At 35.8% G+C, this 13,600-nt stretch overlaps 2 protein-coding genes across 2 annotated transcripts; both read left to right on the forward strand.

Moving 5' to 3' along the window:
• Window positions 1-1,320: 1,320 nt before the first annotated feature.
• Window positions 1,321-1,674, forward strand: LOC131748615 (small ribosomal subunit protein eS26-like). Its single transcript, XM_059050769.2, has one exon. It carries the CDS (start codon window positions 1,327-1,329, stop codon window positions 1,672-1,674), a length of 348 nt encoding a protein of 115 aa, XP_058906752.1. The 5' UTR covers window positions 1,321-1,326.
• Window positions 1,675-4,788: 3,114 nt separating this feature from the next.
• Window positions 4,789-12,145, forward strand: HMGN5 (high mobility group nucleosome binding domain 5). The gene is made up of 6 exons (XM_059050182.2): window positions 4,789-4,949; window positions 6,684-6,713; window positions 7,272-7,301; window positions 7,550-7,603; window positions 9,391-9,528; window positions 10,858-12,145. The coding sequence occupies exons 1-6, from the start codon at window positions 4,935-4,937 to the stop codon at window positions 11,572-11,574; spliced, it is 984 nt and encodes a 327-aa protein (XP_058906165.2). The 5' UTR covers window positions 4,789-4,934; the 3' UTR covers window positions 11,575-12,145.
• Window positions 12,146-13,600: the final 1,455 nt, after the last annotated feature.

Genomic DNA, 13,600 nt, shown 5'->3' on the forward strand with positions numbered 1-13,600 from the left:
AGAATTCAAGTTTAAGATTATAGATGAATGGAGGATCCAGTGAATAAGCAGTAAAAAAAAGTATCTGAAGTAGGCTGATGGCCAGCAATTGAACAAAATTTGTATTAACCAAATATGCCACATAGTTACTAAAATTTCTGTATAAGTTGTATAATTGTTAATATCACAACCATAGATACATTTTTTAGTACAAAACCAAAAAAGTCTGCTGTGCATTCAATAGATGATATTGGGCATGTCATTTAACTCCCTGGACTACAGTTTATTCATCTGCATTCCAAGGGGATTAAACTAAAAAATCTTCAACAACCTCCTTTAAGCTTTAAGGTCTGAGAGCCTAAAAATAAGATTTCCTCAAATAATTAGTTTAAAAATAGGTAGACATTTGCAATTAAAAACATAAAATTGTATTATATTCCTTTTTCCCCTAGAAAGCAGCCTCATTTATTTTTACCTTTGGAAACATACTTTCCAGATCCTTCGGGGATCGCTCATTAATTAGCTATATTATTAGTCTCTGGCCTGCTGTGAATAAACATAGGATATGGGAAGCTTTGGGTCTACAGGATTATAATTTTTTCAGAGTCTCAGGTAAGTGCTGTCATCAATCTAAGCAAATTCCTCAGATCAATCTTATATAAGGCTCAAAATAAGTGTATTTATGTATTTTGGCTCACTGTAGTCTTACCATTTATTTTGCCCTGTGAAAATACCAAGTGGCAATGTATTTAAAACACAGATTTTAATTATATAATGGAAGTCTTACCTCATTATTTTCAAACAACAGTAGGTAGTTTTCTGACTTTTTTTCATTTTTTAGAAATATAATAATAATAATGGTAATGGATGAGGCCAAAATTAAACATAATTTAATATGGAAAAGAAGATATTCATTACTAATCAATCAGTATTTTTGAGATCCCATTGCATGCAAAGCTGTATATAGAGCAATACTTTGAATTATGCAACATATATATCATTTTAAGCTAGAATATATAGAACATTTGATGACCTCTTTTACCTTAACTGCCTAACATCCCTTTTCTCATAAATATTTAATACTTTCTTTTGGATTCTCTGTCTCAAACAATTTAATGTTGGTGTCTTTCCTTTATAATTGTTCATATCTTCCTGTGTCATTTCCCAGTGGTTACTAAATGGGCTTGCTACAGCTCCTGTAAGTTTTGAGGATGGCAGTAGGCATTCTTAATACCCAGGAGAAATTAGACAGCCCTGTAGAGAATTGTCCAGCAATTAACCTTCATAGTCATGAATAAATAATTTAAAAAAGAGAAACAGCTCCTCTTTCGCCTCCTCGCTTCCAAGATGACCAAGAAAAGAAGGAACAATGGTCATGCCAAAAAGGGCCGCGGCCACGTGCAGCCTATGCGCTGTACCAGCTGTGCCTGTTGTGTGCCCAAGGATAAGGCTATTAAGAAGTTCGTCATTCGGAACCTCGTAGAGGCCGCAGCCGTCAGGGACATTTCCGAAGTGAGTGTTTTCGACGCCTATGTACTTCCCAAGCTGTATGTGAAACTGCAATACTGCGTGAGTTGTGCCATTCACAGCAAGGTCGTCAGGAATCGTTCTCGGAAAGCCGGGAAGGCCCGAACACCTCCATCCCGATTTAGACTTCCTGGTGCTGCCCCACGACCTCCACCAAAGCCCATGTAAGGAGCTAAATCCTTAAAGACTAAAGAAATACTGTTCCCTGGAAAGACAATAAAGTGGAAATTATACTTTTTTAAAAAAGAGAAATAAGCCAATGTATTTCTTTTAATGAGACAAAAAAATTCTCACTTCAACAATTATACAAAAAAAATTTACTTAAGGAATAATTTATCAGTTTTAGAAAAATAGTTTTTAAAGTTAGTAAATTCTATAGGAGATATGTAGAGTGTAATGTGCTAAGAAAATATTTAGGTAAGGAGGAATAAGTATATAAAATTTTAAATCAATGTGAAATTATATGACTGAATGGTTGGGGAGAAAATATAAAATATCAAAGCTTGCTTGTGTCGTATGAGTGGTACAATTTAAATTCTATAGTGTAACAAGAAGGTAGAATCTTTTAGGACTGAAATGATTGGATAAGGGTTTTGTCAAAGAAGTGATATTTGACTTGGGTCTGAACAGTTTGATAGACACTTGATAAGCAGAGATATAAGACAATGGGGCTGCAATCAGAGGTAAAAATATAGCAAAGGCAAAAAGCCTAGGGCAGATTGGTTTCTACAAAAGACTAACCTGGTTAATGGTTGGAAAAAAGAACATGGTGGTGGGGGTCAGGAATTAGAGAAATGTTTCAACCTTAGAAAATTTTTGTATGCATGCATGACTATTGTTTCAATCTGATAGGATATAAATCACAGATGCAACAGGTTAGACTGCAAGGAAGGGAAATGGACCAAAAAAGAAAATTGCTCACAAACTTAAGAGGAATCTTGGACCCCACTGACCTGCACGTTTCTTCTTTGCCTCCAAACTAAGCCTTACCTCCCAAGACTCCTCACGATCATTTATTTAAATCCACCTGGACTAGTCATTCTGTTCCCTGAACAAGTACAAAGTTTTCCTGCCTCTGCATTTGCTATAACAGTCTATCCAACGGTTCAAGCCAAGTCAAATACTACCTCCTCAACAAAAACCTTCTCCAGTGATCTCAGTCCTAAACCATAGTTCTCATCTGTTTTATTATTGAACTTAGATTGTACCACTCACATGACACAAGCAACCTTGATTTACAAATGTTTGCACCTGCTTGCTTTATCCTACACTATTATAAAAATTCTTAAGGGCAGAAACCATGTAATGCAACTTTGCATACCACAGCGTTTTGCAGTTTCATAGGCTAGTCTATAAAAACAAAATCCAACTCACAAAATAATGCTAAATACGAATTTGTTGAGTGTGTTCCAGTGTTGACACATTTTTCATTCTCTTTGTTTCTCCTTATCCTTATGAAGCAATCCTTATATTGAACCCAAATTTTATGTTTACTTTCTAACTCTTGGAAAATAAATGATTGAAACATATCTAGGCTCACCCAGTAATGCCTTCACCATAAGAGTTAAAGAGGCATCTAGAGAATCTAGGGATGATCCCAATAACTGTGGGAAAAGGAAGCAATTTAAATGTCTTTCTGATTTACCTACTTGAGTCAGAATGTAATATGAGGTTGGAGGAGGGAAATTGAGCTGCAAACAGTCTTTACTACCTGGTCTGTTTAATTCCACATTGTAGGTGCTGGGGAAGAATGGGTAAAGGTAAAAATGATGGGTTCTTCTGTTAGGCTGTATTTTAGTTTGAAGGGATGGTTTGGTATTCTAAAGCAGCTATGAATATTTTTAAACGGATGATTGCAATTTTTTAATCCACATGAACACAAATGGATTTATTCCTTTAAGTAACTGTTCAAAGGGTTAATTTCCTTTTTTTGATTAAGCTTCCAGCATAGGGATTTCCGCTGTGGTTGAAACAAGTTTAACCCCAATTCGCTGTTACAAAAACCAAAGTAAGGCATTCTGAAAAGGTGCTTCAGGATCCTACATTTTTGTGCATAAGTATCGTCAAGTACTTCATTCACGAATCCCCACCCCCACTCTCGCAAACTTTAGGTCTCAGGAACTAACTTGGGAACGCAAATAGAAGCCTCTTTTAGAGTAGAAAGCCACCTAATGATGTCTAGGACTAGGGTGATGTTAGGGGGCACTCTCCTTAGGCACAAATTATAAGAAGCACCCCAAAACTCGATAATGAAGATAAATTTTTAAAGCACTATGTTAAAGACCTAACTAATGCAAAAAAAGTCCGTGATAAACAAAATATCAATTTTAAATAAAATCAAGATCCTGCCCTGCACTTGCATGATTCACCTCAATTGCCTCATTCTAATCTCCTAAGTTTGGGACACATCCTTAAATTTACACCAAAGGTGAGTGCTTTAATTGTTTTATCCGAGTTCAGGCTCTTGAGTCCTAAACACTTTCATGTATGGCACCTTCCCTAGTCCCTTCACTAAATGCCACCTTTGGATTCATAATCCATTGTATCAGCACTTTTCCTCGGGATAGACCTCTGGTATTCCAAACCTCACGCGGGGTCCCATTGAATTCCTGGTGGACTCCCACCAAGTGGGTTAATGGTATCTATCAAATGTTCCCACCTTCAGGTTCCTCCTGCTCTTACAGCTCCCAGTTTGTTGCTCTCTATCTGCGGGAGACGCGCCGTTTGGCACCCTGATCCTGCCAGGACTACAATTCTGCTTTGGCGGAAAGTTCCCACAACCTGAGAAACAGCTTCACTCTTTCCTACTTTCTGAATGAGTGCTCCTCTCAGTTCATCTACATCCTTCTGGCAAAGGTAGAATGGAAAGACTGGAGCCTAGGCTCAGTAATGTCTCTAAAGCACTTTGTCTCCAGGAAGTAAAGTGGGGCTTTTAGAGACCGTGGAGAAAGCTAGTGCAATGACTTTCGCCTGTCATTACTACATAAAAGGAAAAACAACAACAACAACAACAACAACAAAAACCGATCAAGACAATTCTAGCTTTCCCGCCGGTTTTATGCTTCAGCACTTTGCATCCACGAAGTCTGGGGGCTCCTCTACCCCACCAGGGGTCGGAGCTGGCAGCGTACGAGGGCTTCGGGCAAGTCCGTGGGCAACGCCCCCTGGGCTGGTCCCCTCCCCTTATTGGCCTGACAGCCTGTCACTCCAATTTGGCTCCCACTCCTGCTAACCATTCACGTAGTTTGGTTGCGTCTGGTGCCTTTAATGTTGCCAATAACGAGGGATTTTTTTTGGTGGGGAGGCGAGCACAGGTCGTGCTGCAATTAGTTCATTCATTGAAAACTCAGTTGCTCTCTGAGCGGTCGGGTAGAGACTGCTTTCGGCTTTTTTCCTGCTGTTAAGATCTCCTCTAGAGAGCTGCAACAATGCCCAAAAGAAAGGTAAGTGAAATAGGAAGATAGAAGGGGGATTAGCGACTGAAATACATATTTCCTAATCGGCAGAGATTTTTTAAAAATCATTTTGGCTTCTAGTTCGATTTTGTGATGTGCTGAATGGAAAGGGAGGGAAGGGCAAATATTGGTTGGTGTAAGGTTGAGGACGGTCTCTCACGCAACTAGTAGTTCACTTTTGGCTTGTTTTGTTTAAGGGTAAGAATCACTTGAGAGGTGTCTCCATGCTGAATTACAAACAGCCATAGCGCTGTGCTGTCGCTTCCTACCCCACCCCCCCTTCCTCCGCTTACCCTATCGGAGAAGACTTCTCCCAACCACACTTCCAGGCACTAGTTTCTTCCTCAGCCTCCAGCTTTTCTCCGGGAACCGTCCAGTTTGGGGGAACGAAAGCCATGGCTTTCTCCCGTATTTGCCTTTGTTCTTCCCGTTTTCTTTTTTCCTTTTTTTCCCTCCTCCGCTTCTTGTCATGCCAGATGGCTATGCAATGGTAGTCCTGTGCCATTAGGCGGCGCAGACTTCAAACTGTCCTAGAGAAGGGAGAGATTCACAGCTGTAATTAGCTACTTTGGATCTGAGAGATCTGGGACTCCCCAAGCTCACTCACTCTCTAAAGGTGGAAGGATGATAAGAGAAATGCGTCAGATAAACTATTGCTGATGTTAGGGTAGCATGGATTTGTTCACTTTAGACGCGCAGAATTGATATGAGCTATTCAAGGGCTACAAGTCTCCTGCAAACCCTCGCTTAAAAGATCGTGGCTTCTCTCTTGGACGGGAAATAAATTCACGCTCGGTGTTGGGTTTTTTTTTGGGGGGGGTTCCCTTAGAAGTGAAATCGGTCGCTGTTTCGTTGCTTGATAAAATTGTAAAACACTGTGCTAAGTAAGGCGTTATGATTGTTTTGGTACTATTCCTATCTATTCGTCCTCCTTCCATATTTTTAGAACATAGGAATAAGACTGAAATTCCCCGGTGCTCTGGGGCTGTATGACTCGTGCAATAGCTCGATAATTCCCAGGCTAAAGGGCTGCTCAGATACGGAAAGCAATGGTTTCTAATCAACATCCCCCTGCCTGAGATTCCCGCCGCTGCGCTCTTCTAGGCTTGTGCAATGGGTCTTGCTATTTTACAGAGCTGACAGCAACCTTGTAGCAGGTAGTGGCGGGAAGTTTTAAAATCCGCAGCCGGCTTCTCAGAATAACGCATTGACGTTGTAACAAAGAGGGTTCCCCCACACTAGAGCATTGTGGGGGTTGTAGTTGTATGCACAACTTGGAGGGGAGAATAGTCAGTTTAGAAGAGAGGATCAGATAAGTACAATTGCATCTCGAGCATAAAGCTAAACAGACAGGGAGATTGCATGAAGCTCCGCCTTCATTCTGCCCTCTCCCACACTTTTTGGCTTTAACCCTGGCTACAACAGGTGGATTTTAAAATTAAAAAAAGGTTTGTTTTTAGGAGATGCAATTTACACAAAAAGATGAAATTGACTATCAGTTGTATAAACTTGTGTCTTGGGAATTCATTTGCGTCTTGGTGCACATTTGCACTTTAGTAGACAGCATGCTACTAGGCACTAACACGTGGCTACTTGAGCAGAAATCCAGGAAAAAATCAAGCTGTTATACTGCAACTGCAATCTATAGGCAATATTTTCGGATCTATCAGTATATGTTTATATCGATGACCTTATTTCTGTGTGGTTTTCTCCCCTGTATAGGCTGCAGGTCAAGGTGATATGAAGCAGGAGGTGAGTTTCTTTAGTTTTAGAATCTGAAAAAAATCACTTGGTTTATAAACTTGACACATAAGCAGCTAAAAACTAAATGCTGGTTAGTATATTTGTACCATATGAGTACCAATATGGTATGCCAGTGAGCTCTCTCAGAAATATAGTAGGTATTGAAAACTCCAAACTCCATGGAACTTAGGACCTTGTGCTTACGATCTGGAGAGAGCTTCTTCCTTTTAAGCCAAAGAATTGCTTTGTCAGTTTGCAAGAAGGGGCTGTATTTTCATTTCTAAATATACTCCTTGTTACTAGCCATTTGTGTTCATTTAGCCTAGCAATTGAAATTTAATTTGGGATTCTTTTTTCCTTAGCTGTATGAAGGGTCCAGAGGAGGGAAAAATCAAAACTTATATTTTTACTAAGATATTTTTAAATCAAGTACACAATGCTTCTTAATGACAATATATACATAGTGGTACACTAAATATCTTCACCACAATATAAATATTTCTAGTTTTGTGTATCCATAATTCTCTTAACTGATAATTATTTTTTAAAATTATTTTTAACTTATAGCCAAAGAGAAGATCAGCCAGACTGTCTGCTGTAAGTAGTCTTTTAAAAAAGCTGCCCATGTATTGTAAAATGTAATTTTAAAATTCAGAGAATCCTAGACAATACTAGTTATTTAATACAAGATTTGTTTTTGATGTTTTAAGAAAAACTTTCTCACCAAGGAAATGTTTTTATCTTAGTGTTCAGTTTGAACTATACCCATTTATTTTAATTACAAGGCTGAATTTCATTGTTAGTGATCTGTCTTCAATTATGATTTCTTCCTTCTTTTCCCCCAGTTGCCTGTGCCCATTACACCAGAGTTGAAGTCCAAAAGAACATCAACTCCAAGGGTAAATATTCAGCATGCAATGTTGAGAGAAACTTGCTTTTCTTCAGAAATAGATTTTTGGAAAGGCATACAGTTGATCATTTTGCTTTATTTTCTTTTCAGTTAATGATATATTACATTATACATTATACCATATGGTACATGTCAGCCCTTTGAGTCAGAAATATTTGTTTGTGTTCTGTTGTTGTCTGCTGTGTTTCGGCATTTTCATTAGGAAGAAACAAAACAAAATTTTAGTTGGCTAGACCCATTAAACATACGTGTTTTTGACGTCATATAGTCATAATACCAGTACTCCTGGGGAAACAAAAGGTGTAAACTCTAGTAACCAAAGTAATGCTTTGTGATAATAATAGTAACTAACATTTGATAATACTTTACAGTCTGCAAAGTGCTTTCACATACATTATTTTCAAATACACACAGTTGTTCTCATATAGGTTTCTGTGCTCTAATGTTGTGGTTAAAGACATTAGAAATAGCCTCAATATTAAGTTCACTTTTTCCCCTATATTTATATTTATTTATTTATGTGTAAATCTGTGTGAATATAATATGATTGTATTTCTTTTTTAGAACTGGTTTATTGAGGTATGATTGATGTTTTAAGGATAAGTTGAATTCTTAACATCATAAAATATTTAAGCTAGGGGGAACGTTAGAGATCATCTAATCCTATCATTTTGTGGTTGAAGAAACTAAATTACAGTTGTATTCATAAAATGCTTTGAAATACTTCATTAAAAGATATTGCTAAAACTATGGCCATAGGTTTAGTAATCGTAGTAAGTGACAACTGAAGAGAAAGGTTCTTTTTGGTTTTTCTCTATTTTGCATTTCCTGGTCACTATTTATAAAATTAAGTACTCAATTTATAAGTTGTTAAAATAGTAAACACTGTTTATTTCCTTTCAAAGTAAAAGACAGTGATAAAATAAAACAGATAATATATAATCATGGACTTTAAAACACTTTACTCTCCTTGGCTCCCAGTTTCTCATGTATTAAAAGAATAATAACATATCTATATTGCATTTTACAGTTTCTAAAGTAATTTCACATATATTTTATCATTTGATCCTTATTACATCCCTGTAAGTAGGTGGTATTACTCTCTTTTACATATGAAGAAATAAACACAAAGAGATTTCTGCTTTTGCTCAAGATCACATCAAGTAAGAAACAGATCCAGATTTAAAACACGTTTGCTGACCCCTGAACCCAGTGCTCTTTCTACTATATACACACTTAGGCAAAGAGCTTTCTTGGTAATGAAATTATGATTCAACTCATTCAGAAACTTGTAGACCCAAATATTTAATCACTAATGTCCCCAGGTGACCTCTTTCAAATATATCTGCTGCTCTCCCTAACATAGTATTTCTCTTATTACCAATGGAGGCTCAGCAGTCAAAAACCCTGTTGCTAATTATTAGACATGACAGGGATAAACTGGTCCCCTCTAGTCAAAGAAAGTTAATTTATCAAAGTGTAACCTGATGCTAGCAATTGGCCCTGAGTAACCATTGGTCAGCATTCTAACTTGTTGTTTCTCACCTAAAAGAAACTTTATTTGATTTATATCAGGAATATTATTCATTTTAATACCATTTCAGGTTTATAATGACACTGAAAGTGTCAAGTGATAATTTTGTTGATCTTAAGTTTATATGGATATTTTAAAGCTTTTCCGTAAATTATTACAACAGCTGGTAAAATAACGGGCCATTTAATCAACACACCAGTTAAATTATGTATTTTTTTTTATTCTTTTGTGTTGCTGGACAGAAAATGAAGACAATAAATGATATGATGGAAAAAAACACAGATGCAAGTGCCAAAGCCATAGCTGAAACCAAGAAAGAAGTTGTTAAAGAAGAATACAACAGTGAAACTGCTGAAAATGGAGAAGCCAACATTATAGAGGTATCTTCCAATATTAACAGTTGTGTCCATTTGAAAGTTTAACAATGGGTGCAACTGAAAGAAATCTTGTTTGTCTTGTAGTTTAAACATTGAGAAACATTAAATGAGTATGGCTCCACAGTGTCAGTCTGTCCAGGCTGCTGTAACAAAATACCACAGATGGGTGGCTTATAAACAACAGAAATTTATTTCTCACAGTTCTGAATGCTGGGAAATCCAAGATCAAGGCACCAACATTTTTGGTGTCTGATGAGGACCTGCTTCCTGGTTTATGAATGGCAGTTTTCTCTCTGTGTCCTGACATGATAGAAAGGATGAGAGAGCTCTCTGTGGCCTCTTTTATAAAGACATAAATCCCTTTCATGAAGGCTCTATTCTGATGACCTAATCACCTCCCATAGGCCCCACCTCCAAATATCATCACATTGGAAATTAGGTTTCATCATATGAATTTTGGAGGACATAAACATTCTGTTTATAGCATATAGTATAATGGTATCTAAGGGGAAAAGAAAGAAAACAAATTTAAAATTTGAGAATTTACAGGTATAGGTATAGGTAGTGGGAGCAGTGTGTTAGCATTGATATTAATAGAACAATGCCAGAGATTATGACTTATTAATAATCTAATGACTGTCTTATTAAATACAGACCAATCCTCTATTGCTTTTGTCAGCACATGGGCTATTTGTAAATACCTTTTCAAGATCATATATGATTCTTCTTTCCTCTTCAGATTGCAAAACAAATCATTATGTATGTTTCCAATAGGTCTTGCTTTACATATTTAGCATACCACGTTTCTAGGTATTGTAGTTTTAAAAAAAATGAAAATGGAATTTAGTGCCAAATCTATAAACCAGACCTATGCATGTAGGGAAAATCTTTTGTAAGTGATCCTATGATATATGGTAGAAGACTTTTCAAGTAACATTTACAAAGTAAACCTAAATCTCACCATTATAGAAATAAAATGTATCATTTCTTCAAGGAATATATTTTGTTTATATGCATGCTACTCATTTTTCCTGTATTTACTCTGTTTCCTCATATTTGTAATGAAAATTATTTATATGAATAAGTTTCCCTGAATTTATTGTTCCAAATATCTATTTGTGCATGTTTGTGTGGAGATATTTTAATTAATCCTATTTCTTATAAGGTTTCCTTATGATGTGTTGTTTAAGAGGCCTTTTCCATAGGAAAATTACTTTCTTATAGATGAAGTATTATTTTTTCCATAAAACAGATATAATCCTAAGTATTTAGGGGAAATGGTTCCAAATATATATTTACAAATATAATCTTGGTTTTTTTCTATACATATAGACACCAGCTCCTGAAAAAGAAATAGAGGAAATAAAAGAAGAAAAAATTGAAGATATCAAAGAAGAAAGAGGAGAAAAGAAAGAAACAGTGGCAGCAGAAGGAAAAGAAGATGAAAAAGAAGATCAGAAAGGAGATGGAGAAGATCAAAACAAGGAAGAAGAGAAAGGAGAAGATGGAAGCGGGAAAGAATATGAAAAAGAAGATGAAGGTGGAAAAGAGAAAGAAGAAGATGGAAAAGAAGAAGAAGACAAGAAAGACACAGGAGATGAAAAGGAGGGTGAAGATGGAAAAGAGAAAGGAGAAGATGGCAAAGAGGGAGAAGATGAAAAAGACAAAGGAGATGAAAAAGAGAATGAAAATGGAAAGGGGAAAGGAGAAGATGGCAAAGAATCTGAAGATGGAAAAGATAAAGGAGAAGATGAAAAAAAGGGAGATGATAGAAAAGAGAAAGGAAATGGAAAAGAGAAAGAAGATGGAAAAGAGAATGAAGATGGAAAGGGGGATGAGGATGTAAATGAAAAGGAAGATGAAAAAGAGAAAGGAGAAGATGGAAAAAAGGAAGAAGGAAAAGAGGAAGAAAATGGAAAAGGAGACAAGAAAGATGGAGGAGATGGAAAAGAAGATGAAAGCATGGCTGAAATTGGAAAAGAAATAGCTGAAAGAAAAGAGGTCAAAAAAGAAGATGGAAAAAAAGTAGAGTCTCAGCGTATTGTTTAAAGCTTCCCTATGTGGTTTCATAATTTGGTAATATGTACCTTCATGTTGTAATGTTAAGAGAGATGAATATTTTTATCAAATATTTTATAAACACAGCTTTTCTTTAGCATCAATTTAATTTCAAAACATCTTCATACTGGTTATTAGTCACAAAGTTCCTAACATGAAACATTTATCTATAAATTTTGTAACTATAATAGTGGAATATATAGAAAAAATATGTTTTCAACTTTGTCAGTGAATACACTTTTTCTGTAAGTTATGTGTTAAATTGTTGAATTTTAATGTTACTCCTATATGTGATAATTTCACAAAATGGAGAGATCCCAAGAGTTTCCTCAAATATTCTTGTGGTTCTCTAGGTTACTTTTATAAAGAAGGTGAACTATTTTATGTAATGCTAAGAATTAGAATTATCTTTCCCAAATATAACTTTGATATTAGCTTGGGAAAAAATAAAATTGTAATTCCATTTTTAAAATAAATACAAATGTTTATTTCAGAAGGGCAGTTCTGACAATATGTGTATTCACAAAATTTTACTGGATTTATCTTAATAAAAATTATCTTCAAAGATTATTGTAGTTTGTTATAACTCCAAAAATGTAATTAGTGAAATATTATAATGCTTCATTTTTTTCTATTGTGATGTTCACAAAAAGCATTAAAATTTTTTTCCACTGGGATAAAATAAAAATAACATAAAATTTGCCATTTTAGCCATTTCAAAATATACAATTCAGTGGTTTTACTATATTCACAATGTTGTACAACCACTATCACTATCTAATTACAGAATATTTTCATCACCAAAATATGAAACAAAGTACCAGTTAGCTGTCTCTGTCCATTCCCCACAATAGGCCCCACCGCTGGTCTCTGGCAACTGTTATTTTCTGTCTCTATGGGTTTGCCTATTCTGGACACTTCATATAAATGGAATCATGTGACATGTGGCCTTTTGTGTCTGGCTTCTTTCACTTAGCATGATTTTTCATGTTCACCCATGTTGTAGCATGTATCAGAATTTCATTTCTTTTTGTGGCTGAATAATATATTGCACTACATTGTTTGCTGAAGAATATTTGAGTTGTTTCCATGCTTTGTCAATTATGAATAATGCTACGAACATTTATGTACAAGTTTTTGTGTACATGTATATTTTCATTTCTCCTGGTTATATACCTAGGAGTAGAACCACTGGATTATTTTAGTAATTCTATGTTTAACTTTTTGAGGAACTTCCAGTTTTCCAAAGTGGCTTCAGCATTTTGTATTCTCACCAGCAATGTGTGAGTGTTCTAATTTCTCCACATCCTTGCCAACACTTGTTATTGTCTGTCTTTTTTTATTATAGAAATCCTAGTTGGGTGATTTGGGGGTGATCAAAATCATGGTAATTTTTGTTTGCATTTCCCTAATGATGTTGAGCATCTTCTCATGTGTTTATTGGTGATCTGGATAACTTCTTTGGAGAAGTATCTAACAAAGCCTTAACCTATTTTTTACTTGGGCTGTCTTTTCAGTGCTGAGTTGTAAGACATGTATATATTTTAGATACAAGTCCCTTATCAGATGTACTATTTTGCAAATTTTTTTTCCCATTTATGGATTGTCTTTTATTTATTATTTTTACATTTTTATTGGGGTATAGTTGTTTTACAATGTTGTGTTAGTTTCTGCTGTACATTGAAGTGAATCAGCTATATGTATACGTATATCCTCTTTTTTGGATTTCCTTCCCATTTAGCTCACCAGAGAGTATTGAGTAGAGTTCCTGGTGCTATACAGCAGGTTCTCATCAGTTATCCATTTTATACATATTAGTGTATAATCCAAATCTCCCAATTCATCCCACCTCCCTTTCCCTCCTAATGTTTATATGTTTGTTCTCTACATCTGTGACTCTATTTCTGCCTTGCAAGCAGGTTCATCTGTACCATATTTCTAGATTCCACATGTATGTGTTAATATACGATATTTGTTTTTTCTCTTTCTGACTTACTTCACTCTGTGTGACAGTCTC

The sequence above is a fragment of the Kogia breviceps genome, chromosome X (assembly GCF_026419965.1).
Source record: "Kogia breviceps isolate mKogBre1 chromosome X, mKogBre1 haplotype 1, whole genome shotgun sequence".
NCBI classification, from domain to species: Eukaryota; Metazoa; Chordata; class Mammalia; order Artiodactyla; family Physeteridae; genus Kogia; species Kogia breviceps.